Here is a 27,979-nt window from a genome sequence, read left to right as displayed (position 1 = left end):
GCTGCCTCAGCGCTCACCCGAGTCGAGGTTCGGACAAACCATCCCACGGTATAGGTTATAGTGTTAGAGAGGGAGCAGCTTTCAGCCATTTTAGCCGCTCTAAACTGCGCGCATCCCCTCGGCGAAGAGACGGGTAGGGTCTGTGTAGTGCGGAGGTAAAGAAACGGCGAGTTTGGGGGTTGTATTAATTTGTGAATAAAGAGAGCCCCGGGTTTTGTGCTGACAGTTTCCTGTTTTGGCTGTGAATTCTAGCATGTGCTAGCCTGCATGTGACGACGACTGGAGAGAGAGAGAGAGAGAGAGAGAGAGAGGGGGAGAGACAGAGAGAGAGAGAGAGGGGGAGAGAGAGATGGGACAGGAGAACCACTGGTGAGTGTGTGGACATCTTTTTTTATTCTCTACGTTTCTGTATGCGGTTTTGCTTTGACGCCCCTGTATGTGTGTGTGTGTGTGTGTGTGTGTGAGAGAGAGAGAGAGATAGAGAGAGAGAGAGAGAGTTAAACTGACGGAATCCTTTCCTTTCTTTTGCATAATTGATGGGAAATTTCCAGTGCTGCTCTCTGGGGCCAGTGTTGTTTTTTTTTTTGGCCCATTAGAGTTTCGGCTGCTGTTCACAGTGGGGTTTAAGGCAGAGAAGCATTTGCCTGAACTCAGCACTATTGATTTTCTAGGCTTTTTAGGAAATGTGTTGGGCTTTTTGCCTCTCATGACACACCGGCAGTGTCTCAGTTCAGTCTGGGCTCAGAGGAGACAGGTGCATTAGTTGCTTGTATTGTGACAACCTGGCCTGAAGTCTCTGAAATCAGCTCAGCTTTTCTGGCCTAAAAATGTAAGTCTGTCAGACGTAACAGTGAAAGTGCCATCTATATTATGATATGTAAGTCTTTAGACAATCTCCAAACACTGTAAGGCTTAAAAAAAGGAGCTATAGTAAATATAATTTGAATCTAACGTCTAAAGGTAGGCCCTGATTCTCCAGCTACTCGAACACAGCTGCCATCACATCATAAAGTTCACTGCAGTTGATCTCAGATTTATTTACATGGCGCTTTTTACAACGAATGTTGTACAGAGATCCGGGTCCGAGCCTCTTTTGAGCAAGCCAGTGGAAACAGATCCCTCAGATCGAGAGGAAGAAACCGTGAGAGAAACCAAGACTCAAAAGGGGAACCCATCCATCTGTTGCAAGATTTTTCCCTCTGACATCTGATCCAGCATGTCACCATACTGACATACGTCAATACGGATATGCCATCTCTAATGGCTCGGGTTTTATAAAGCCTGCTACTTTTAAGAGTGCCAGGAAGAGTAAAGTCCCTCTCAGTTGTTAATAGGAATTCTTGCACAGGCTGTGGTTGTGTTTACTCACCTCTTAAGGTATGCTGTACAACCACTTACCACGTCTGTGACAGTGCCTTTACTGTGCCTGTCTCTTTCCTAAGAGAGGCTTAGCACTGAACCCTGCTCACGTTGAAGTGTATATACTGATGATGATTAATGATAAATACTGAAGATAAATGATGAGAAATGAACAAATGTAGTACCTCAAAGAACTTTCAACGAAACAATGATCTTTTGTTGCGGTCAGGCCGCCAATGGCTCTGTTATGTGGTGTGTAGTGTATGGAGATACTCTGACTAATGGGTGTATGATGGATATGATGGATATCAGCAGATTCTTAAAAACTGCTGTTTAAGTACTCTCCCATACGGAGTGCAGTGATTTAGATTGAGGATCTAATTCTGCTTCATCTAATTAAACAGCTCTGATTACACTCTCTGTAATGAAATGTGCTGTTGGTCAGTGTTCTCCACAATACATTAACAGAGCATGTTGTGTATCCCCAACATGATCACACATAGAAGCAACCATGTAGGTTGATTGTTTCAGTCCAGAAATACAACCAATGTGGTTGTTTTTTTTTTCACCTGGCCACTAGTAGCTCTGATGAGCAAAATACAGACACACGTGCTCAAAGAAGAATAATAAACAAGCGCTCTGAGATCAGGTTGGAGGAAATCCTGCTGTTTCTGAACTTTATCCTTGAGAAATTCAAATTCTTGTGAGATTAACATGACTGAAATGACTGGAGAAAGGGGAAAGACTCATCATTTCAGAGTGGTTAAGGTTAGAATTAGAAGTGTTTAGAATAAGGGTTAAGGTTAGGTTTGGGTGTAGATTTAGGTGTAGATTAAGGTTAGATTTATGTGTACATTAAGTTAAGGTGTATGTGTAGATCAAGGTGTAGATTAAGGTATGGTTTAGGTGTAGATTAAGGTAAGGTTTAGGTGTAGATTAAGGTTAGGTTTTGGTTCTAGATTAAGGTGTAGATTAAGGTTATGTTTATGTGTAGATCGAGGTGTAGATTAAGGTAAGGTTTAGGTGTAGATTAAGGTAAGGTTTACGGGTAGATTAAGGTACGGTTTAGGTGTAGATTAAGGTACGGTTTAGGTGTAGATTAAGGTTAGGTTTAGGTGTAGATTAAGGTATGGTTTAGGTGTAGATTAAGAAAAGGTTTAGGTGTAGATTAAGGAGTAGATTAAGGTATGGTTTAGGTGTAGATTAAAGTGTAGATTAAGGTATGGTTGAGGTGTAGATTAAGGTATGGTTTAGGTGTAGATTAAGGTGTAAATTAAGGTTAGGTTTAGGTGTAGATTAAGGTTAGGTTTAGGTGTAGATTACGGTTAGGTTTAGGTAAGGTTTAGGTGTAGATTAAGGTGTAGATTAAGGTAAGGTTTAGGTGTAGATTAAGGTGTAGATTAAGGTTAGGTTTAGGTGTAGATTAAGGTAAGGTTTAGGTGTAGATTAAGGTTAGGTTTAGGTGTAGATTAAGGTAAGGTTTAGGTGTAGATTACGGTGTAGATTAAGGTTAGGTTTAGGTGTAGATTAAGGAAAGGCTTAGGTGTAGATTAAGGTATGATTTAGGTGTAGATTAAGGTAAGGTTTAGGTGTAGATTAAGGTTAGGTTTAGGTAAGGTTTAGGTGTAGATTAAGGTGTAGATTAAGGTTAGGTTTAGGTAAGGTTTAGGTGTAGATTAAGGTGTAGATTAAGGTTAGGTTTAGGTGTAAATTCTCTGTTGTAAGTTGATGTATAGTTGTCTCCTGAAGTCATTTCTTTGGTACTAGTGGTCATGTAACAAATGACCAATGTGAACGTTTTCACCGTAAGATCAGGCTGATAATAATAATAACACAATAACTCATAATAACAATTTCAATAAAATGTCATCGTATTGCCCACCCCCAGCTGTAGATATTGTTTTTTTAACCTTGGTTTAAAAGTGAAGGAAAATGAAGCTTTTTCAATGAAAGCTAATGTAAAAAGATTTTATGTAGAAGTCATTTTGGAGTATTTAGGTTCAGTCATTATAAAATTTCGACACCTTAAGCACTCTTTCCGTATAATTTAAAAGTAACGTTTTTCATCATTTATGTTTTTGTTGTTCAGAACTCTGCATTGAAGACTGTAATAAGACGTTTTACATAGCGCTCAGCTCAAGGGCACTATGCAAACCCAAGGGTGAGAGAGACAAAACAAAAACTAAAATAGGCAACACATTACAGTCAGAGTGCAAATAAGAGAGCAGTGATGGGGAACCCTGTATAAGAGAGACTGCACCAGTTGCTGCAGAAGGAAAACTGGAAGAGAAGAATATCACTGAATAAAGAGGTGGGGTTTTCCGTTGCGTTTCCAAGGCTGAAACAGAAGATAGATCTTAGAGACTTTGAAGGATTAATGTCCAGAGTTTAGGAGCTGGTTGACGAAACGCTCTCCTGCCTCTGACTGAAGATAAAATGGGGTACCCTAAGCAAACCAGAACCAGCGGACTTGAGAATGATGAGCGTTTTGTGCCAGTGGAAGTCTGACTGATGAGTTTTTTAAAACACTGAAGCATATCAATAACTCACAGTGAGAGTTAGCCCAGCTCAAGTACCGCCTCCGCTAGGAGCATTTTATGGCACTGATATATTGACAATAAATGCTGCTTTGCTACCTGAAGTGGCAATGATAGAGACGCTGTTCTCCCCATTACAGGTCAGTGGAGAATTAACGTGATTTTGAAACTGTAGTTTTCAGGTAAAAATTCTGCATAATGTTACTTTAACCCATTCGTGGTTGTAAACACACACCCACTAGTGAATCGGGGGGTGAGAACACAAACCCAGGTAGCTACCTCAGCACCCAGGATACAGTTAGAGGTCGGGTGCCTTGCTTAGGGTTTCCTCAGTTGCGGATGTTGCACTGTTCCCTCACCCCCCACCGTCCCTGTATCCTGATGGTTCAGGGCATTGAACCTGCCACCTTCTGGTCCTAAGCTGACTCTTCTAATATTTAGGCCGCGGTTTTGGTCTGTTTGAACCTTTCCTGCTAACGAGTGGTCTTAAAGGACAGTGGAAAAACAGTGGCATACGGTTGACTGTGATATGAGATATGCACAGGGCTGACCGTAATTTCACAGCAGCGATTGCTCAGTGCTAAATTGCACCTATACTTCTCCCTCACACCAGGCCCTTTATTTTTACCGTGCGTTCACTTCACCATGTTGCCATGGCAGCATCAACCCGAATATCATGATGTTGGGTGGCGAAACTGCTCCGTGGCCTCTGTGGTAAATGGACGAAAGTGTGGCTCAGCAGCGAGAGTGCAGAAAAGCCTCATAAAGCGAGAGTATCTTAACGTCCGCAGAGCTGTGCGCTTTTGTGCGAAAGCCCACCAAGGTTTTTTTTTTCCTCCTTTTTTCACAGCTGAAAGATATTCATGAGTCACCATATTTTGCTGCATGGTTACAAGCTGTCATAGCAACTGTAGCACAGTTTCTGCTTTTTTTTTTTTGCTGGACTGAATAGCGGCGCATTTGGCTAGTTGGACCCAATGTAGGGAGTTTCAATTAATAATATAATTAATAGCCTCCCTTAGGAGAAGAGAGATGCAGCACACAGTGCCGCTTTATAAGTGAATTAAGGAGAGATGATAGAATCTGAAGGAAAAGGATGGGGAAGACACCTCCAATGCTTTAATGCGTTACGCTTTGTTCTGCTTTATTGGAGTAATTGGAGGCCGGCTGAGCGAAAGGGGGTCGATTATGGCTGTATTGACCTGGCAGCCTTGAAGCAGCGGCCTCGTGATGTCATTATGTCAGAGCCGTCATATTTTTTTCCCTTCTCTTTTTTTCCGTCCTTAGTGCGAACTCGTCCCGGGAGATGACAGATGGAGACATCAGGAGGATTGGAGCCTGCCAGCCTGCATCCTAAATACACCATGGACCAGGAGTTCAGCTTTAGTGCGCTGGTGAGCGGTGGTGGGGGGTGGGCAAAGGGGGTTGGTTTAATGGGTCAGTGTTCTCTGTGCTCTAGGTTGGGGTGTGTGGGGGGGCTGATTGCGGTCTATGGCCTTAAACAGGAAAACAGCTTTCTCTGACTCACCCCCATTAGCATGCTCATTACAGATGCTCTGTCATTCACATCCTTCCATCCTGAAGCGAGGGAGGGAACGGATGCAACCCCCCCCCCTTCACACTTTTCTTCTCCTTTCTTTCAATGAATAGATGATGATGATTAAGGGCAAAGACAAAGAGGGTGTTTTCATTTAGTAAATAATACCCCCCGCCCCTCCAGCCTATAAAAGAGTAACAAATGCGGAGAGTTTTTGAATTAGCTTCGATTAAGTTCTCCATCGCTGACCGTTGTTGTAGACAAAGATGCCAAGCCGCTTGTCAGGTCCGGCAAGCATCGCCTGCTGACTAGCCCTTTCTCTAGCTCCTTACAGCCCTACAGAATGCTGATAGGACACCCTCTCCCCTCTCTGACCCTTCAAAAGAGCCTCTGTTTAGTCATTAGTATGAGCGCCCAGAGCTAGCACAGTGGCTTCCGGTCACCTCCGCCTCTCTCAGTTCTGAGGGAGCACTGAGACATGAGCACAGTCAGTGTGTGTGTGTTTGTGTGTGTGTTCACAGCAGTTCAAAGCTGACTAACAGTCTTCGTTTTCAGCAGCATTTTTGTGGCCCATGTATAAAAGGAGTCTGATATTATGCTCCTACTGTACAACTTTCAGCTGAAAACAAATCGACTGTTATAAACAAATAACTCATGAAAATGAATATGAAAGAATATATTTTTTAGAGTGAGTGATAATAATGAACAAAGCTGCAAATGATAACTTTGTAGTGACACTGTAATAATCCCTGCCATAACTGCTGGTGTTGTACTCTCTGTTACAGGTGGATCGCAGTCCAACAGCTTATGTTAATACAGATATATAGGAATTTCATTTATCACTTTCGTAATTACAGTGTATCTTTGTAGTCATAAAGTCAGAAAAGCAGCAGTTCAAGTACTTCATGCAGTTGATGTCGTCTGTGCATAGTCTGTCAGATGCCACTGTAACAATCCATCTGTAACAATGATGTGAATACATCATTGTTATTATAAGGATGGAAGGACAAATCTGGAGTCCACACATCAGGAGCGTGGCATGTCAAATCTGATATTTCTCAACATTTCTATTAATATCTTTGTAATAATACAGCACAGAAATATGGTTAACATTTTTCCTGAATCTGTAGAGCCCGTTCTTTCCATTGCATCTCATTGCCAGATCGTATGTGGCTCACATCCAGAGTTACTGTGCTGTGAAGACGAGTCAAGATACTCGTCTTCTGCCTCTGACCATGTCTAACAGCCTCTGGCTGTTTATAAACTTTTTTTAAACTAAATTTTATTCACACATTCCACTGCTTTTGTGATTCTGGCTGATCCTGGTAATTCAATTTAGGCACCAAAACAATTCTGCCTTGTGAGTAAAAAGGTGTTTTCACAGGAAATCAGATTTTTAGGATTTTTCAGGTTTAGGGTTGGAGTATCTCTTTACTCAGTGCTCTAGGTCACATGATATGACACATGACACAGTATATTCTGGATTGATATAATGTTAATATATCAACATCTGATATATTTTATCTGACTTCTAGTAGAGCTGTAATATTTTATAAACCAATAATATTATTTTATGAAACATATTGCAACACACATATAGTTTTTAGTTGTGTATGATTGCATTTTTCTCTAACATTGGCCCACTCCTTTTTGCAGTGCCGGTTTAAAGTCAGAAAAGCCAGATGTTTTTTAGAGAGTGAATTACTGATACAGTGTTTTTTGGTTCAGTATTTCACTATTTCACTATATGTAGATATTACTATAAATGAATAGCTAATTAATATACAGTAATTACTATAAATAGATAATTACATTGTATAAATTTCTATTATCTATCATTCAATTCATGTGAAATATTAGAAGTACCTCTTAGCATCCAGTTAATTTTACACTCTACACTGCATCAGTTATTTGCCATGATTGTCTAAGTGTGTCTTCACTTCACTGATGCTATCCCTGCCTCTCTTTCTCTGTGCTTTGCAGAAGAAGCTGGCGGCTGAGCCGGACTACACGGATGTGACTCTACCGGCAGTGGAGCGTGTGCGAGCACTCAGTAAAATGGGCTACAACATCGAGATTAATGAGGAGATCGCCCCCCGCCGCTACTTCCGCTCAGGCGTGGAGATGGAGCGCATGGCAGCCGTGTACCTGGAGGAGGGCAGCCTGGAGAATGCCTTCGTCCTCTACAACAAATTCATCACGTACGGCCAGATACTGCAACTTTCATACACACCTTAAACAAATATAGTCTTTAAATATAGTAAATAATTTCAGAAAAAGAGGTTCTTTAAGAGTAGTGCCCCTTTTTTAGTACTTTATAGAAACATTTTGTAAAAGGTTCTATAAAGAACATTTAGCCAGGTAAAGAATCATTAATGCATTCAAATGATTCTTTGAGTATCTATATAAAAAGTATTACTGTTACTAAAGAACCTTTGAAGAACCTTCCTTAATTTCATACATTCTCCTGTGCATATTTAGAAAGTTAAATCATACTAGAATAAATAGTTTATCACAAAGATGGAGCTTTAAATGACTGCAGTCGCAAAGGGAACTAAATTAAGCATAACAATTAGAATCAGTTTTAATTCAAATTTATTTGCATAGCGTTTTTTACAACTGACGTTGTCGCAAAGCAGTTTTGCGGGAGTCCAGTAATAAGACAAAAGATCAACAACCAAAAACGGTCAGTGTTGGGCAATATCACAATATTTTATAGTGAGACAGTGTGTTATTGTGATGCACAGTGTGCTTTTCTAAGCATATCAAAGATCTCACCAGTGCTTGGCAGTGGTGGCTCAGCGGTTAGAGCTCCGGGCTATTGATGACAGGGACGTGGTTCGAGACCCGGGCTCGGCAAGCTGCCACGCTTGGGCTCCTGAGCAAGGCCCTTTACCCTCTCTTCTCCCAGGGCTCCGCAGCAATGTTTTACTGGTGTTGCCACTCCAGGCTGGAATGCTGCTACGACACTGTGTAACTGTGGTGCAGCTGCACAGGACCTCTCACAAGAACAGCTTAACACTCATAGTTGTAGCAACATACATGTTTTCCTCAAGGAAGGTTTGAGAAAGGAGATTGTGGGACCGTGCATGTGTTTAATCGTATATACCACTCAGCTGCTCTCTAATGCACTTAATGTCCAGGTATGCTTGTACATGTGCCATAATTGTGCTAGGTTGATTGATGAAGCTCTACTACACTCTCTACTTGCAGCCTGATAAACAGTCTCACTCATGAGAACTCTGTGACCTCAGGCTAGTTTGTCAAGGTCCAGTACGTGTGGAAGGAAATGAGAAAAGTTCAGAACTTCCTCCCAACTGCGCCTCATACATTAGGCATCATGTGGAGCAGTGAAAGAACTCTGCATGAGGCAAATCAGCAGTGACAGCTGTGGAAAGAGCAGAGAGATGGACAGAATTGCTCATCACAGAGACAGAGCTTTAAGAGCTTGCTGGACCGTGATGGGGGGAAAGGAGGAAACTGGAGAGGACATAATGGCTTGATTAGTAGATTAATGTAATAACAGGCGAGACATTAATGTCATGTCATGATAATGTATATTCTTATTATATCTGGTAAGTGCAGAGGCTGTCCAGTGCTGATGCTTAGTCCACAGTTTGCTGATTCTGTTAATCTGCTGGACTGCTGTTAGTTATCTCTAGTTAGAAATCTCTAATGCACAAGTAGCTTAAAGCTCTAAACAGATTCCATATATAGATTTCCAAAAAGCATAGAACCTGTATTATTCATACAGATATCGTGTTCCCTGTTGGAGATACCAGCTGTCTGTTGTCTGTGTGCAGTTTGTTTGTGGAGAAACTCCCCAGTCATCGGGATTACCAGCAGTGCAACGTCCCCGAGAAGCAAGTGATAATGAAGGTAAGCCCTTGGCAGCCGTGCTGAGTGATGGAACCCTGCAGCGCTGAGCCTACTGTAAATCTCATTAGCATCATACTTCATTAGCCTGGATGGAGACACTGGCACGCATTTATGCATGAAGGCAATGGAGGTGATCCCTTCTGCATACTCCAGGTTATACTGAAGGAGGCTCAGTCTAGAAATGTGACTAAAGACCTTTTCCTTTTGTCTGAGAAGTGAGACCCAATGAAGCACTATCCGTGTATTGCTTTCTGATGTTTATTTAGCCCTCCTAATATTGCAACATGACTTTCATTTTGTTCCATTGCCTGTTTGTAGAAATTGCAAGAAGTGGCTTTCCCACGCAAAGATCAACTGAAGAAACTCCTCCATGAGAAATACAGCAAGGAGTACAGTGAATATTTGAAGAGGCAGGTGAGTCCGTGGGTTCCTGCGATGCACCCGAACAGATTAGACCCCCTTCTTACAGTAAGCTTTTTGTGTCTCTAAGCCCAGTGTTAGTAAACACCTTCTCATCAACGTTAATTACAAACACGGATTTGTATCCCTGTCTCTTAATGTGTGGTTAAACCTGCAAAGAATTGCAGTCGCTTTTGCAGACTGTGAAGGATGTGTTTGCTGTGGAAGTACTGGAATTGCTTTGTGCACTTTTGTGAGTCTATCTGTGAGTTCTTTGGTGTGAGCTGAGTTTAATGTATTTAGGTGTGTGTATGTGTGTGTCTCTATAGCAGTGCTATGAGGATTTAGCTGCATTCAGCAAAAACAGTATTAGTGATTAGGATGTTGGATAATCACCACTTCACCTCATCCCCAACTCTCATAACTCACCCCAAAAATATTGGAGGTCGTCGTTCCAGAGAACACAGTTCCACTGCTCCATAGCTCAATGCTGGGGGACTTTATACCCCTCTCGCCCATGCCTGATTTTAGGCATGGTGCCAGTAGATTTATGTTCATCTGCTCAAGAGAGTCCTATTCTGTTGGCAATACTCTAAAGGGACTAGACAAGCTATGTGTGTGCATTTGCACATCTGTGTCAGCAATGGGTGCAACTTTGAGTAGGTTAATGCATTCATTAGAAGGGTTGTCCACAAATAGTTGGACCTATAGTGTCTGTACTTGCATATCATTATGAACCTTGTATCTTTTATAATGGCCACTTTAAAACTTTCAATAAAAGTGAAAAGATTTCATTCAAAGTTGTTTTGGAATTTGAAACCATTTGTTTTGGTCCATTTAGGATGACATACATTGTTTTTGTACACAATGTAAAGATATATGACATTTTATTACAAATAGGTAATTACAGATATGTAATACATATGGAAAAATAAGACACTGAACTGTGTGTATGTGTGTGTGTCTGTCTGTGGGACATACATATGACCCTGTGACCTGACACTAAATAAAAACAAACCTGTATGTGCGTGGCGTGTGATCGTGTGTGTCCAGAGTCAGCCTGTGCCTGTAGCCGTGTGTGGGGAGCAGTTGCAGAGGCTGTCTCTGCTGGAGGAGGAGAGGCAGCGCGTGGCGCAGCTCAGGAAGATGCAGCTGGAGTCGGAGCAGTTCCGCTACTTTGAGGACCAGCTTCGCCGACAGGAGCAGGCCAACCGCAAAGAGGACGCCGCCCAAAAAGTGCCTGAACAAACTGATGGCTCCTGTCTGTCCCAAGCCCCCAAAAACCATATGCGCCTAGACCCCAAACCACCAGCCCCCGCCCCCAAACCTGCAGCCACCCTAGCAGTAGTGCAGAGTGAGTATGTGATCTGTGGTGTCGCTGTGGCAGAGTTTTATGTTGGTGTGTGGCTGTGTGTTTTCACCTATTTGAAGGTATCTGTGTATGACTTGCATCGCTGAGAACCGTGATTTAGGTTTGTATACAGCTTATTGATTAGACATATGGTTTTAGCGGAGAAATGGATTTTTCACATAGGAATGAATGGGTGGAAAAATTGTGCACCCTTCTTATCCATCTGATATAAATACACAAATACACTGATTACACCCAAATAACCCTAAGGGCTGGTGCAGCAACCACTTGGCAGCACCGTAGCAACCACCTGGGATATCAGAGCAACTACCTAGCGACATCATAGCTATCACGTAGCATGCCTGACTTGCTTCACTTCACTTGAACTAAATGTGTTTAGTTTTTAATACAAAAGCACAATTAACTAGAATTAGGCTGCAATTATTTTTAAAGATAATTTAAAAATGGTTGAATAAGTATCTGAGTGTTGAAAGCTACTCATTTTCACAATTCTTTTATAACTATTATCTATAGTTGTGATGAGTTTTTATGAACTGGCAGAGCAAAAATATATTTTGGATTTTGAACTACTTGTTTCGTAGTTTTCGTCTGTTGGATTTAAGTTGAGCGGCACTAATTTTGTGCCTATGCGACGTCAGATCGGCCAAAGAACCCATCAGAGTTAGCTATATGTTGTTTACATCACCTGCCTCAATAAAGACAATGCCTTCCTGTGCATTCAGCCTCTTTGCTAAGCTACAGACGTGATACAGCAATCAGCTAGTAATCAATTCCACTAGTTCATCTAACCTGCTCCCCTCTGTCACACAGCTTGTAACTAAAACACTGTTATTATAACACTGCTGCACAAAAGAGGCTGGAAGTAATCTCCAACTTATTCATTCACTTATTCCTCAACATATTAATTTTTCTTTGCACTTAAATGGTGCAGAACATACAGGGTGCAGAATGAACTACAGGGCTATTTTAAAGTGCAATATCAGCTTTTCGTGTTTATTTCTTTAAAGTTATTTTTACAAAAATGTAATAACTGTCAGATCCAATGAATACATGACTCAAAGGCATAAAGTGTAACCACTTTATTAAAACATGAAAAAAACAGTCCCTGTAAATCATTCTGCAATCTCACACACTCTCACAAAACTGAGTCAGCTGTAGCTTACGTTTTTTAGAGCATTAATTAAAGTGATTAAAGTGCATTAATATATAAATATATATTGAATATTATATTGGTAAATGCTTATTTTTTGGCATATATTTAGTATTAAAAAACATTTTTAAATATTTAACCCTAGTAGACAGGGTCTTTAAGCATAAACAATGTAAATGTTAACCAAAGACACAGTTGTTGGTTGGTGTGGCGCAACAGATAACACCACTGCGGTTCGATTCCCGGTCTGGGTGACGATGCTGCACTACACCAATAAGAGTCCTTGGGCGAGACTCCTAACACTACATTGGCCCACCTCTGTAATACGAGTAACCTTGTAAGTTGCTCTGGATAAGAGCGTCAGCTAAATGCCATAATTGTAAATTGTAAATTGTTATTTTTTAAGTTGACATAATTGGTTTGTGAACTGTTAAACACGTTGCCATTATTTACTTATTTGTCCTAATGCAGAGACTATTGTGAATTATTTGGCAACCGTTTAGCATATCTTGAGGAGTCCCGCAGGGTTCTGTTTTAGGAACACAAAAGTATGCAAATTATGTTAATTATTTCATAACTAGTTTTGAGAGTGAAGAACTGGGTTGTGGTCTTATATACAAGGTTTAAAAGGTTAAAGACTGGATCAAAGTTTGAAGCGTGTGTGTGTGTGTGTGTGTGTGTGGTGTGTGTGTGTATGTATATGTGTGTGCTTGTTTGTCTCCAGATCAGCGAGTGGAAGGCCTGAGGCGGGTTCTGATTCCTCGAGACCTGACATACAGGTTTCTGCTGCTGGCCGACAGCAACACAGCCAGAGGCATCGAGACGTGCGGCGTGCTCTGCGGAAAACTGGTACGAGCTCTCTCATTCAGACCCTTTTCTTCAGCCTTTTTTTAGCAGCTGTGTTCATATTACAGGATTGACATGCACAGATTTGAGCTGCGTAAACACAAAAATCAGATCTTTGTTAATCTGATCTGTTCACGTTCACATGTGATACGAGACCGGATATATCAGATATGTCATTACAAGGCTATGTGACGTGTGCATATCTGTGTGATCATCATCTAGTGTTGGCAGCATGTCAGCAGTTCAGACCTGATGAAGTGTGCGCATGCGGGTTCTTTCAAAGATTAGTGTTCACACAGTTACGGGTCACTTACAAACACAAGCTGTCAGGGCAGGGTGATTGAATAAATATTATTTATTGTTGATTGTTGTGTTATTAGGAAATGTTGCCATCTCTGTAAAATACAGATAAATGTGTGCTTTTCAGTTAGGGGCTTTTTTGGCCAGTTTTACTTAAAAACAAATAAAATTAGGAATCATTTTGTTTTAATGTTAATAATTTAGGACAGTGTTTACATGCTTTAAAGTAAATATTTAATAATTACCGAGACTGAGCTTACTATGTATTTGCCAAGAAATGCAGGTCATTCTAAAGGGTTCACTTACTGTTTCATCCTTTACTGTTTTCTGTATCTCTAAAGCTCTCTAAGGATGTGATTCAGGTTTTTAAAGTTAAGTAAGTTTAATTTGTATTTAACTTGTTACGTGTTTAACTGATAGTGAAACTGAAAACCAGTCATTATCATCATCACCTGGTGTAATTACTTGTAACAGTAACTGTAAGTGTTGTCCCAGAAATAATTGTGATAAACGATATTTTTGGATATTTTAAGACCATTTTATGCCACTGATATAATGATAATATAATAGCACCATTTTTAAAAAGCTATGCAGTTTTAATTAATAGTAGTTTTGGAGATGTTTGCTTGTTTTGGCAGTTCGTATTGCTTGTCAAAAGTTTCTAACAGAGAGCAGACTAGAACAGAATAGAATGACTGGCTAAAATACTGGCGACATTCACCCTTATATAAAAAAATACACAAAGTAAACATGTCCATATATCGTACAATAGGACGATGACATAATTATCGTGACAGACCTAGTCATTACCAATACACATTACTATTACAATACCAATAAAGTTTTGTGGGTACATGGTTTCATTATTCATTTGGCTGACATATGCCCGCTTGTTTTTGTTTTCATATGTACAATGTTAACAAGTGTTGCCTTTAAAAAATTGTGGTAATGACAGAATACATTGTGCTTTTTTAAAAGAACTGATCACTTTTATAGTGTATTTAAGATTTACTTAACATTTCAAGTATTCTGAGAACAAGAAATTCTGCAGTGATAATTGAATATAATTGTTTATTTAGAATAATTTTCAACTTCAGAATTTAAACACTACTATTGAAAGCACTTTGGATATTATTATTATTATTATTATTATTATTATTATTATCGCTAGATTGTAATGTTCTACAGCTTTCTTAGAATCATCATTTCTTTTTATTTTATTCTTCCTACATCTACATTAGTTTTCTACTAATTATTTGAAACCTCTGAAGCTGTACAGAACTACTTTGTTAGTGTCATTTTACACATTGATTCCTTAATAAAATTATTTATTATTTACTGATTCGATTCTTGTACAGCAGTATCTTTAACCATCAGTAATATGCAAATCCAGTGTAGTGAGAAATGCAAAGGTCAGACTGGTCAGATACAAACGATCTTTCACAGCGTCTGTGTGTTTGATCTGTGGGATAAGAATAGGTATGTTTATGAAGGCTTTACAGTACCAGCTATGGTAATACTGAAACTGAGTGTGAATGTACTCAGTGGTTACTCATTCCCCAGAGAATAGCTCTATAAATGTTTGTTAATATGTATCTCTTGGGCTTTGTTTGGCATTTGGGTGCTGACTAAAGCTGCCTTACAATGACTGAATGACTGCTTTAAAAAAAAAAACCAAAAACAACTCTTGCTTTTGTTCTATCCACCAGACTCACAACGAGTTTGTGCTCACCCACGTGATCGTGCCCAAACAATCAGCTGGCCCGGACTACTGTGACATGGAGAACGTAGAAGAGCTCTTCAGTTATCAGGACCACCATAACCTGCTGACCCTTGGCTGGATCCATGTGGGTCTCTCTCTTTTGTTCACTGTGAATGTGCAGAATTCAGTTCTTTTAGAAGGGCCTGACTGATTTGAATATTCTCTAATTATAAAACTGATAGTAGTGGCCAGTAGTAGTTAAACAGTCCTTTACTGACTGATATTACAGTATAATATAGTATACAGTATAATATGTGAACTGTCACATGTTTTTATCAGTTCTCAGTAGGAGTGTAATGATACACAGAAGTCACGGTTCGGGTCCCATAACGGCTTGGACATCAGGGTTTAGTACAGCAAGACCAAAAAAGCAACAAACCCCCAAATACATAAGACTGGATTCTCTTTATTTTAAACATGTTATTTGCCAACAGCTTACTTTTTATGTTTTCTTAAGTTAACTCACACTTGTGAAATTTAGTTCCGCATTACATTCATCAGTCTTCATCCACAGCCAGTTCAAGCTGGTCAAGCTGGTTGACCAGCGTAGCTCTTGATCAGCATAGGATATGTTTTTGTTTGAGTTTGATGGTTAAGCTGGTCTAGCAGCGTAAACAACCTGACCAACCTAGTCTACAAGCTAGACCAAGTCGCTTAAGCAGCATGACCAAGCTGCTTAACCAGCATAACCAAGGTTGTTGAACAGTATGACCAAGCTGCTTAACCAGCATGACCAAGCGACTTAAGCAGCATGACCAAAGTGGTTGAACAGTATGACCAAGCGGCTTAACCAGCATGACCAAACTGCTTAACCAGCATAACCGAGGTGGTCGACCAGTATGACCAAGCGGCTTAACCAGCATGACCAAGGTGGTTGACCAGTATGACCAAGCGGCTTAACCAGCATGACCAAGGTGGTTAAACAGTATGACATGTCTGACTACACTGGTAGTCAGCTTAACCAGGTGTCTTGCTAACTTTTAAACCTTGACATTTTAAATTAAAAACCAGCTTAGACCATCTAAAACCAGCTATCAGCAGCTGAGCTGAACAGGGAGCGTACAGCACACAGTGTATTCTCCGCACAACAGTGGGACATCTTCAGATTTCATTGGTTAATGTGTTTTTATTATTCTTAATCCCTTCATAGAATTGTGTGTTATAACATGCTATGTTTTTTTAACCAACTATTAAACTACTAGTGTATTACTATTGAAGAAGTGATCAGTGAATCAGTCACATCAGCAGGTTCTGTTTGTTCCAGCCTAAAACAAATAGTTAAATATCAAAGCTTTATCAGCAGATTTTCACAAATGCTGACAAAACCTCAGGACCAACATATCGGTCGGGCCCTGCTGTCTTTATTCTGCCTGCTTTTACATGACTTTTGTCAAGGCAGAGAGCTTTGATTTGAAATTTGAAAGCTGAGACTTTCTTTACAGCATAATGGCGTGTCGGTGAGAGGCAGACAGTTCATTTAAAATGACCCTATTGAGTTCCTCCTATTATTTGCATGATCAAATGTAATGGGGCTTGAGCGTGAGGGTCACCATGGTAACCTCCCTCAGCGTTTTACAGGACCAGTTATTCTTAGTCGCTTGTCAAGTCACCTGCTGATCACACATATCTCTGCTCTACGGAAAAACTAGTCATGCAAAGATCTTAGTTATTTGTGTATGTGTACATGTGTGTGTGTGTGTGTGTGCTTTTGCATACCTACAGACACACCCCACGCAGACAGCTTTCCTCTCCAGTGTGGATCTGCACACACACAGCTCCTATCAGCTTATGCTGCCCGAGGCCATCGCCATTGTCTGCTCACCCAAGCATAATGAGTGAGTGCTCTTACACACTGCACCAACACAACCCACAGTCAGTGAACCAACATGCAGCGTTAATGCTTAAATCAGTCACATTAACAATATTCACAGCATCACCAGACTCTTTTTCAGCAGTTTAACAATGTTCTTATTTAAATAGATATGTAAAATACAGTCTTATGCAAAAGCTCATTAAAATGTATGGCACCCGAGGCTATAATGTTAAAAATATATATATTGAGAATTAATAAACAGCCTCTGGAGCTCGTTAGGTTTGGGCACCCTAAGCATTGCAAATGCATACTTTTCATTTTGATAATGATTTGATTTGATCAGGACTCAAATCAGCATGGGAACAGTTGTGAATAGGGAGTGTCGGCTGAATCAAATGTATAGGTTTTAGAAATTCTCTGACTTTTTAAAGCTTGAACTAACACTTTGCAACAGTGGTAGTTCATTTGAGCTTTGATGCGCTCCTCTAAGCAACTGTCTGAGGATGTGAAAACAGAAGTAATTGAAGCAGGGGAAGGCTGTAAGAAGATATTGTTTTCAGCTTGCAGTTTCTACCATTTGTTGTGAATTACCAAATGGCAGTTCAAATGGCAGTGCAGGGGAACTGTCAAGATGAGATTTGGAAGACCAAGGAAATGCTGGTAAGCCAGTAAGAAAGGCATATATGACTGCTAAAAACATTGTCAGAAGGGTGAAGCACCCTTCCACTGTGCAGCGTTACTTGCAGAAGCATAATCTGCATGGAAGAGTCATAAGAAGGAAACCTTACCGGTGACTTTTTGTCACAAAGCTCAACATTTTAAGGATGCTATGGAGCTTTTAGGCAAGCCAGGTGGTCAGCCAGTTTTAGAAACAAGCAATGTGGACTGATGGAGTCAAAATAGAACTTTTTGGTCACACACCTTTTATAAAAAGAACACCTCGTGAAGAACTGTGAAGCATGGGGGGTGGATCTAACTTTTAACATGGGCTTTGTATGGAATGTTTTGCAAGCTGTGATTTCTGCCAAAGGAGGTCAAAAGCTCTGTCTGACTCCTTAATGTGCCCAAATGTTTACACAGGCCACATTGACAGAGTAGGTAAACAGAGTAACTGTTCATTAAGATTAGGTGAAATATGGGCTTATGTTTGATTAGCTACAGATGCTTGATACTTCTTTATTATTAATTAAAAAAAAAGACAAAATATGTAATTTGACCAAGAGCACCTAAACATTCACATTCACCTGTATTATGTATGTTGTTTTGTATGTCTGCAGTACGGGGGTGTTCAGACTCACCAGCGCTGGAATGGGGGAGGTGGCAGGCTGTAGACTGAAGGGCTTTCACCCCCACTCAAAAGACCCTCCTCTCTTCACCGTAAGAATCCTAACCCCTATCCTTTCTTTGTATAAGAATCTAATATTTAATAGTTTCCTAATGATATGAAACAAAGTAATAAACAATTATCAAACAAATGAATAAACAATTAATAAGCAATTAAACAAAATGGCTTTAAGAGGAATGTTACAGGTGGGAATTTTTCTAAATGGCGGCATAATAAGTTGTTCCGAGTGGTTTGGTGTGAAATGGTTAGTTGTAGAGAAACGTACTAGCCCTGATGTCTTCTAAGTGATTTTATATACTGTCTATAATCATCAGTGATTCTACAAGCGTCTGTTCTGACTGTTTGTATGTAATGCTCATATTAGTAAAATAGAGCAAATAGAGCTTTCCTTGGGAACTATTGTGCCTCATAACACCTCGCACATACTTCTCTGCCATTAATGTGTTTTAAACAGTACATTTCAGGCCAAAAATGGCATTCTCTGAACGTCTGTTACACAGTATCTCACTCATCAGAGAGCATATTCACAACCATTTCTGTAACTTTCTGCCTGGTTCCATTCACAACCACTGTGAACCATTCCTGTGAGTTGGCATCTTTATATGGAACGGAGCGTTTTACTCCAAACCACTCGAAAAACCTTTCTCAAACCTTTACTAATATCTTTAAAAATACTGCACTGTACACCTGGCTGTGTGCATACAAAGGAGAAGCGAGCAGAAAGCTCCATTTGAAGGAACTGAAAATCAGATGTGTGCTATTCGCAGATCTGTAAGCACGTGGTCGTGAGGGACTCCAAAACGACAGTGCTTGACCTCAGGTGACAGAGGAGGCGGGCGCACACTTCAGTGGAAGCAGGGACGCACTCAGAAGCCCTGTTTATATATCTTTGTCTACTTGAAGGCTGTTTTTTTTTCTTAATTTTTTTTATTGTGTTTATTTATTGAACAACACGGTACTGTGAAGTGGAATCTCTGTGCTGCACAGGTTGCTGTTGGCATCTTCTAGTGAAGCTGTGAAGCTGTTAAGTGGTGTTGTTTCCTCTTTCTCTGATTCTCTGATTTGTTGTTGACTTTTCTGATGGCTTGCTTTAGCGTTTTTCGGCTGTTCAGAAGTATCTTTTGGACAGGGTTTTGTGATCTGACTGCTTGGCAGTTTCAGCATTAACAGTTTTGTCCTCAAGGTGGCAGCCTTTAGCTGTGTTATGCCATATTCAAAATGTGAACTTTTTTAGGAGTTTTTAAAAGGATGCAAATGTTATTTTTTGGACAGTTGCCTTATGTAATAATAATAATAATAATAATAGGTCATTAGTTTGGTTTTATTGCTGTATACACTGGAAAGAGCTACCTTTTAACCCCAGTATGCATTTACAACACAGTGTTCCTGCTGACGAACACCGCAGAAATGTTTAAACCGATTGTTTTTGTGGCTATGTACAATATAATCAGTTTAAGATGCACTATATGTCCAAATGTTTGTGGACACCCCTTCTAATGAATTAATTCAGCTACTTTAAGTCGCATTCATTGCTGACGCAGATGTACAATTACACACACACACACAGCTTGTCTAGTCCCTGTACAGAAGCCATGCCAATAGAATAGGACACTCTGGAGCAGATAAAAATGAACCTATTGGCACCATGCCTAATGCCAGGTGTGAGCTAGAGGGGTATAAAGCCCCTCTAGGAATGATGGTGCTCCATCCAGTACAATTTTTTTAGGATGAGTTGGGTTGTTGGGGATGAGGTGGGGTGGTGGTGATCCAACATCCTGACCTCACTATTTTCCACGCTCTTGTCACTAAATTCAATCAGATCCTCACAGCAGTGCTCCGAAATCAAGTGGAAAGCCTTCTCTGTACAGTAGAGACAGTTAATACCCTTGATTTTCGGAAGAGAAAATAGATGTGCAGGTGTCCCAATACTTGTGTCCCAATACTTTTGTCCGTATAGTGTATTTAGCTTACAGTTAAATGCAACATTTCCAACCAGAAATCTGAATTTCAGGCCTGTTAAGGTGTTTAGTTTTATGAAGGAGTTAATGGGTGTTTTTGCGTAACTGAAGCAGTTAACTGTGTTGCAGCCTGATGGCTAATGCTCTCGACTCTTTGATGTCACACCTGAGAAGAGCTCACAAACCGGCAGAGATGTTTCCCAGCCTTGCCTCACTCGACCTGAACCAAAGCACCCACAGGAATAATAATAATAATAATAATAATTAAAAACAAAACAAGCAAAGAAGCCTAAATCGCCTTATTAGAGGAGCTAAGAGTGCCGTTGGCCTGACAGCAAATGTCTCAGGTACCATTCCCTCATGAGCACACCCTGGAACCCATCCAAACATTGTTTCCAGAGTGGAAGTAGAGTGAAAATTCCTGTTCCTCGTCAGTATCGGTTCTTGCATAGAACAAAAGCTTTCCCTCAAACCGTCTAGTGAAATGTTGTCACCATATCATGGATTTCGCGTGAGCATTGGAATGTTTTCCGAGTCCGTCTCTGTCTGTGTGCCAGTAGTTCCACTGAAGCGGTTAGTGCAGGTGACTGTAGAACATGTTTTTCCACTGCCATTTTGCTAATAAAAGAAAAACGGTTTAATGGTGTCACGTTTTGTTTTTTTTAATCGCCATCATCTCATCCTGAATGCAGACCGAACAACACCCACAGAGTTCAACATAACAGACAGTGATGAGACAAGAGTGATTTGTGATGATAAAAAAGGATTGCGCAATACTTTAAATACACACGTCGGAATGTTGAGGCTCTTGCATCATTATGGTGCAAAGCTTTCTTTTTTTTTGCGTAGGCCCTTATCCAGATTGAATTACAGAAGTGCTTCACTGTTTACTCAGAAAATACCCTTAGCTAGTTTGAATAGACTAGGATACCTCTAAGCTTAGATACTACAAAAGTACTCTCGGAGGAGATGGGTCTTCTTTAAACTGCTGTTCGGACACTACTTCGGTGCCAGGACAGAAAAAAGCCTGGATGCTTGACTTTAGTCACCTTTGGAATTTGAGGGAGTTATGAGGTAGTAGGAGCAGGGAACAGTACTGAAGTGAAAGTAGGGGTATGGTGCCCAAATCTCTACTAATATAAAAGTGGAGCCAAAAATACACTTGAGTGAAAGTCAGAAGTGTGTATATGGTGTGTTTATTTTATAATGTATGTCTACACTTAAATTGGTGATGAACGTGTACTTGAAGTGACAATGTTAGAATCTCCAGGTGTTTAGAAAAGGCATTCCTGATGTTCCTGATTTGTGTAAATCTATGATCATCATTCTCAGACCTGCACTGAGCTTCCTGGACTTGTACTGTGTGCTGGTCAGTCCAACAAGGGCTGCCAAACAAGTCTGTTGTATATGGGCACAGAGAAGCTACCAGCTGTAGCCAATCATGATCACTAACAGGAAGTTAAGAGGCTTTGGCAAGTTAAGAGACATTTCTGGACTTTCAGCACTGGCTGTATGTGTAATGCTGACCCATTCATGTCCCTGAGGAGTGTATGGCTATTATTCTCATGATGGTGTGAAACAGTCAAAATAGTCAAAAAGTCCAACACAGTTTCTGAATGCAGAGCTTTATTCGTTCCTGGGGTTATCATATAGATATCCGTACAAACTGCCTTTAAAGCCCACAGCAGTGAGAAAACACATGCGAGGGGAATCGTATTACATTTTGAACACAGAGGGAGAACGTAAACTCTGTTTCCTTCTAAACCGTTACAGAACACCTTGCGTTTATTCTTATTCTCTCTCTCGCTTTCTCTTTCTTTATCTCTCTCCCTCTTAACTGGGGCCTCACATACCCCAGGATTTTTTTCCCAATCTGTTCATGTTGGCGGCACGTTCAAGCCTTTCTCATCCGATGTAACAAAAAATAAACATAAAAAAAAAACCTGATGGAAAAAAAAAAAGAAATCCAAAGATTCACTCAGGTGTGGGCAGTGCAAAGACAAAACAAGAGGAGGGAAACCAGAGGATACATTCACAGTTTACAGGCCAGGAAGCAAGAGCAGATTTAGAAGAGTTGGAGGAGGTGTGGAGTTTGCCCGCTTAGAAGCACTTGCGATGCACAATGGATGGGCCGGCCTCATCGTACTCCTGCTTGCTGATCCACATCTGCTGGAAGGTGGAGAGGGAGGCCAGGATGGAGCCGCCGATCCAAACTGAGTATTTCCTCTCTGGTGGGGCAATGATCTGACCACACAAACACACAGCAGAAGAAGCCACACAGTTAGTGTTCGACAAGATGATGAGGACTGTACAGGATGAATGGCACAACCCCCCCCTCCCACCAATGGTCATGCTAGCAATGTTTGGCGGTCATCCTGGCCAAAAAGCTTGGTCATACTGGTTGACTATCTTGGTTATGTTGGTCATGCTGGTAGCGAACATTCCCAATGCTGGTAAAGAGCTAAGCTGGTTAACCAGCATGACCAGCATGAGCTGACCAGTCCACAGTGTGCTCACCTTGATCTTCATGGTGCTGGGGGCCAGAGCAGTAATCTCCTTCTGCATCCTGTCAGCAATACCAGGGTACATGGTGGTACCGCCAGACAGGACGTTGTTGGCGTACAGGTCCTTACGGATGTCAATGTCGCACTTCATGATGCTGTTGTAAGTGGTTTCGTGGATACCAGCAGATTCCATACCTGAGAGAGAGAAGCACAATGTGAGGCCAGGGGCATAGCTTCACTGACTTCAATGGAGGGATGAGATTGGGAGAGTGTGAGACTGAGGGAGGAATAAGAAAGGAGGCCTCACCAATGAAGGATGGCTGGAAGAGGGTCTCGGGGCAGCGGAACCTCTCGTTGCCGATGGTGATGACCTGTCCGTCAGGAAGCTCGTAGCTTTTCTCCAGAGAGGAGGAGGAGGCAGCAGTGGCCATCTCATTCTCAAAGTCCAGCGCGACGTAGCACAGCTTCTCCTTGATATCACGGACAATTTCTCTTTCAGCTGTGGAAGGTAGATCAGAACTGCTTCAGCATTCGCTTCACATCTTTCTCCGTAACTTGGTGTATCCTACAGAACCTGGGGTCTCATTGGCATAATCTCCTTAGTACTGATCAAGTAATTCCTAAAATCTTATTTTCATGTATTCCCTTGCCTCTCTAACTACTTACGCCCTAAGGGTTCTTTAAGCAATCGCATGGAAGAGCCTAAAGAACCAGGCTTGAACCGAAGGGTTTGAAACTTTACATTATGTAAAGTTCTACATAATGGTTCTTCACACAAATGGTTCTTGCATGGTACTGTGCAAAGAATGTCTTTTAGCACCTTCCCTTTTGAAACAAGAAGATGAGGAACAACTCGGATATCAGCACTCACCAGTGGTCACGAATGAGTAGCCACGTTCAGTCAGGATCTTCATGAGGTAGTCAGTGAGATCACGGCCGGCCAAGTCCAAACGCATGATGGCGTGGGGAAGAGCATAGCCCTCGTAAATGGGCACGTTGTGGGTGACACCATCACCAGAATCAAGGACAATGCCTGAAAAAAAGGGGATATTTGTTTAGGTGTGTCGCATGATACCATCAAGCCATTGCTGTTACATGCTTTGGCAAAGGGACTGACCTGTTGTGCGGCCAGAGGCATAGAGGGATAGCACCGCTTGAATAGCTACGTACATGGCTGGAACGTTGAAGGTCTCGAACATGATCTGGAGAAAGATTGTTGATATTGACCATCGCTGATTAACACTCTAAAGAAATAGGGTTCTATGCAGCATTGCAGTTGATTATGTGACTCAGTGGTAACAAATGTAGAACCCTCTTAGTGCTAGCATTATAAAGAACCATCTGCAAGAGCTTTTCATGACTGTATCTGAAGAACGAATCTAAATGGGTCGAAGAACTTCTTTTCATTTCCTTTGGTCACTAGAGCATTTTTTCACTTTTCCATGACATCAGCTGACGTAAGCAATGCAAGCTCTGACCTGGGTCATCTTCTCCCTGTTAGCTTTGGGGTTGAGGGGGGCCTCTGTCAGCAGAGTGGGGTGTTCCTCAGGGGCAACACGGAGCTCATTGTAGAAGGAGTGATGCCAGATCTAGGAAAAGACAAAAAAAAAGGTGAAATTCAGGCAAGACCTACACTGCGCCTAAGATCTACACTTTCACAACTCATAACAGCATGTCCTTTTCACTGTACTTGTATCATTCCACTGAACACCAGTTGCTAAGTAACAGCAATGGTGGCTTTACATTGAGCTACTGGCACTACTTTTTTCTGTGGTCATAATGCAGGAACTACTATGAACTGTTTGGTAATCGTCAGTTTCACATGTTTTGTGGAGTCCCACAAGGTTCTATTTTAGGCCCTATGAAACATATGATGTTAATCATGAGTCCCATAGTTAAAAGGGTGAAGAACTGTGTGGGCCTATGTACAGGGTTTAAGCTGTTAATTGCTGTGACACAAGGGATACACAATTAGTGAGATGCGGAGTAGGCCAAGATCTCGGGGAATAATACCATCTGCTGCAGGCATCTGTCGGCCAATGACAGCGATTGCATGAAGGAACGAGCTTGACACATTTGTGTGCATGTGTTTGTGTGTGTGACTCATGAACAATGAGTACAAACAGCTCTTTCAGGTAAAAGTGGGGCCTATTGGAGCTCACCTATTAGAGCTTAAGGGGCACCCAGGCAATTACAGCAACGAGACAATTGGCCTACATGTAAACTTGAGCTACATCCATCTTTTAGAAATCTAGCGTAAGTGTGGAGAGCAACTTGTTGCTATTTTTAGGAGATTGTTTAAATCTTTCCCTCAGCTCTTAACGGAGCCTAAATCAGAGAGGGCTGCTTACTTTTTCCATATCGTCCCAGTTTGTGATGATGCCGTGCTCGATTGGGTACTTAAGGGTCAGGATACCTCTTTTGCTCTGTGCTTCATCACCAACGTAACTGTCTTTCTGCCCCATACCCACCATCACACCCTGTGGAGAGAGCGGCACATGCCTTTAATGTGACCCACAATCAAATATACATATCCACCACTTTTAGGTAACAAAAGTTTCGGCTGTTTCCATTGCTTAATGCTGAATGATGTGGTTTCCGTAGATGACTCACTTACAGAAAATAAGATAAGCTATCAGAAAACCCAACAGGAAAGTATTCTGAGCGCTGGCAATGTGCTACGCATTCATTTCCTTGCAGATTACAAACCACTGGTATGTGAAAGTATGGTTAATTATAATGTAGACCGGAGACGGGAATGGCCTGGTTATTCTGACTATATGGTGCATGTAAATGAGTTAATATATAGCTCAGTTACATAAAGGATTATGTCTTCAGCTAATAACCCTTCACCTCCCACTCAAGAAAAAAAGGAAAACAAACTTCACTTCCTGTGTTGATGTGCTGATACTGTTCTGCTTTTCACCATGTTCATGATGCTAGTTGCCTAGTTTTACTTCTACTGTAACAAGTACTGTTACGTTCACAGAGGCAGCTGCACTTTCACTAGAGTACAGATTCAGGCTACTCTGCACACCTCTGAGAAACAGCCGGTAAGCCGGTTTCTGCACTATGAACTTTCTAGGCTGTGACCTATTTGAACGTTTCAGTGTACTGTCCCAAGTGGTGGGACAGGGAAAGTTCACCTGGTGTCTGGGACGACCCACGATGGAGGGGAACACGGCTCGGGGGGCGTCATCCCCGGCGAAGCCTGCCTTACACAGTCCTGATCCGTTATCGCATACCAGGGCGGTGCTCTCTTCGTCGTCGCACATTTTGTTCGGTTCGGATTTCCTTCTTCACTCCAAACAGGAGACAATCACTGCAAAAGCACCAACACACACACACATGGTCAACACACACTGCGTTCAGTTTCTAAAAGTGGAAGATCCCATCTACCCATCTGTATATCTGCCTGCCTATTTATCTGTCTATTTGTGTCTGTCAGTCAATGCATGTATCTTTTTATTATTATTACATTATTATTACATTATTACAATTATTACAATTATTATTACATTAGATCCAGTGGTTAATCCTGGTGTCTGTATTAAGAGAATAAGACCATGCGTAAGTGTGTGTGTGTGTGTGTGTGTGTGTGTGTGTGTGTGTGACCACACCCTTTTCTTCAGGATTCATGAATGGATGGAATACTACCCATATACTAAGGCTGAAAATATTCCAGTTAGTTTAAATGTGTGTTATTTACAGTTCAACACTCCAAAAGTCAAAAATACTCCAAAAGTCAAGTAAACACTAAAAGTTATTAATAGACTTTCTACATTATTTTCAAAGTGTTCAGCTGCATCTGATGAAGGTACTATTGGACCACACTGAGCTTACAATGCTGTTATTCCATTCCACTATTCCCATTCCTCCAGTCAATAATCAAACCTGTGCTCTAAAAGGAGCCTAAAAGGTGTAGAAGTATGTGCAGGACTCCTCCTCTGCCAAGCTGGGTGCACCCACTGCTCTACCTGATGAATGAATTCTGCACCATGGGAAAACTTCCTAATTTGGAAATGATGGGGAGGCATGCCTGTCTTTGGAGTTTGCAAACTCTCCTTGGCCCTGCCTGTCCTCAATAGTTTACGAAGAGAGAGAAAGAAATGGGGTGGGGGTGGTGTGTGTGTGTGTGTGGGGGGGGGGGGGGTATAAGAGAGGAGTCACACTGATCCCTCTGACGCTGTTAGAGAGAACCATATTTAGTCATAACCCTCACAAATCAAAGGGGCTTTAGCCTACAGGGACTTCAGCCCAGCAGCAAGAGAGTGAGAGAGAGAGAGAGACTCTGCTGCAAACATCCACTACACAACGCACAGCCTGACAAGGTTAGAGACTGTTAGACAGTTTTACTGGAGAAGTGCAATCCATTACACTGTGCTAATGCAGTTCGCCACAGGAGTTACAACTTCTGCTAAGTTCTACCAACTCAATACTGCAATCTAATGCAATTGAACATTCAGTTGCTATTGGGTAAATAGCATGCTATAGGCTAGCACATTAAAGGTCTATTGCATGTTAATCTATCCCATTAAATGTTCTCTTTGTATGAAAAGCAGCTCAATACAGAACTCAAAAGACTACAGCTGAGTTATCTTGCAGCTCAGACCAGTGTAGCAGCAATGCACCTGTGCACACACATCCACTACAAACAGCCAGCTAATAATCTGCTGTCTGCATCAGTTTGGGTCTTCAGCGTGTCCACCTAATTGAAAGCTCACAGCTTAATACAGCACCAGTTTAAAAGGGGTGAAAGGACAGGCAAGGAAAGAGAGAGAGAGAAAGAGAGAGAGATGAGACAGAGAGTGAATTGCGGTCACTTACCCTGACAGTGCTGGGCCGGGGGTTTAGCCACTTGGTGATGGTGTGGCCCTCACTGGCCTGTGGAGCTCTTATGTAGCTCCTGTCCCATACCCCAGCCCCCTCCCACCTCCCAAACATGGAGCCTGGGCCGCACACAGAAACGCAGGCTCACTCCACTACAGCCTTATAGGGATGACTGGGGGAAAACACTCCAATCCGGGCATCTGCTGGGCGGCTCCTCCGGCCTCATCACTCAGGCCATTCCAAGGAGTGTCGCGTTTTTTTTCTGCTCTGAAAGGATGGAGACCTCATCGTGCAGGAACATAAACACACAGCTGAGTGCAGCCCTACTATAGACACACACGGTGCAGTAGCAGGCCAAAGCTGCTAACACACACCTGAGAGGGGTGGG

General features: G+C 41.5%; 2 protein-coding genes across 2 annotated transcripts; one reads left to right on the top strand and one right to left on the bottom strand.

Annotated features, from left to right (window-relative positions):
• On the top strand, window positions 1–20,898 carry stambpl1 (STAM binding protein-like 1). Its single transcript, XM_072667310.1, has 12 exons — window positions 1–155; window positions 253–369; window positions 5,184–5,290; window positions 7,417–7,634; window positions 9,237–9,312; window positions 9,631–9,726; window positions 10,765–11,065; window positions 12,958–13,082; window positions 15,089–15,226; window positions 16,864–16,976; window positions 18,232–18,331; window positions 19,067–20,898. Exons 3-12 carry the CDS (start codon window positions 5,210–5,212, stop codon window positions 19,121–19,123), a joined length of 1,305 nt encoding a protein of 434 aa, XP_072523411.1. The 5' UTR covers window positions 1–155; window positions 253–369; window positions 5,184–5,209; the 3' UTR covers window positions 19,124–20,898.
• Window positions 20,899–21,866: 968 nt separating this feature from the next.
• Window positions 21,867–27,635, bottom strand: acta2 (actin alpha 2, smooth muscle). Its single transcript, XM_072666915.1, has 9 exons — window positions 27,589–27,635; window positions 25,908–26,083; window positions 25,113–25,241; window positions 24,240–24,350; window positions 23,879–23,963; window positions 23,633–23,794; window positions 23,069–23,260; window positions 22,775–22,956; window positions 21,867–22,501 (listed from the first exon to the last, which is right to left on the bottom strand). Exons 2-9 carry the CDS (start codon window positions 26,034–26,036, stop codon window positions 22,358–22,360), a joined length of 1,134 nt encoding a protein of 377 aa, XP_072523016.1. The 5' UTR covers window positions 26,037–26,083; window positions 27,589–27,635; the 3' UTR covers window positions 21,867–22,357.
• Between the last annotated feature and the right edge of the window lie 344 nt (window positions 27,636–27,979).

Source organism: Salminus brasiliensis, chromosome 22 (assembly GCF_030463535.1).
Source record: "Salminus brasiliensis chromosome 22, fSalBra1.hap2, whole genome shotgun sequence".
NCBI classification, from domain to species: Eukaryota; Metazoa; Chordata; class Actinopteri; order Characiformes; family Bryconidae; genus Salminus; species Salminus brasiliensis.
Note: the sequence above shows the minus strand (reverse complement) of the source record. Positions and strands in the feature narration are given on the sequence as shown.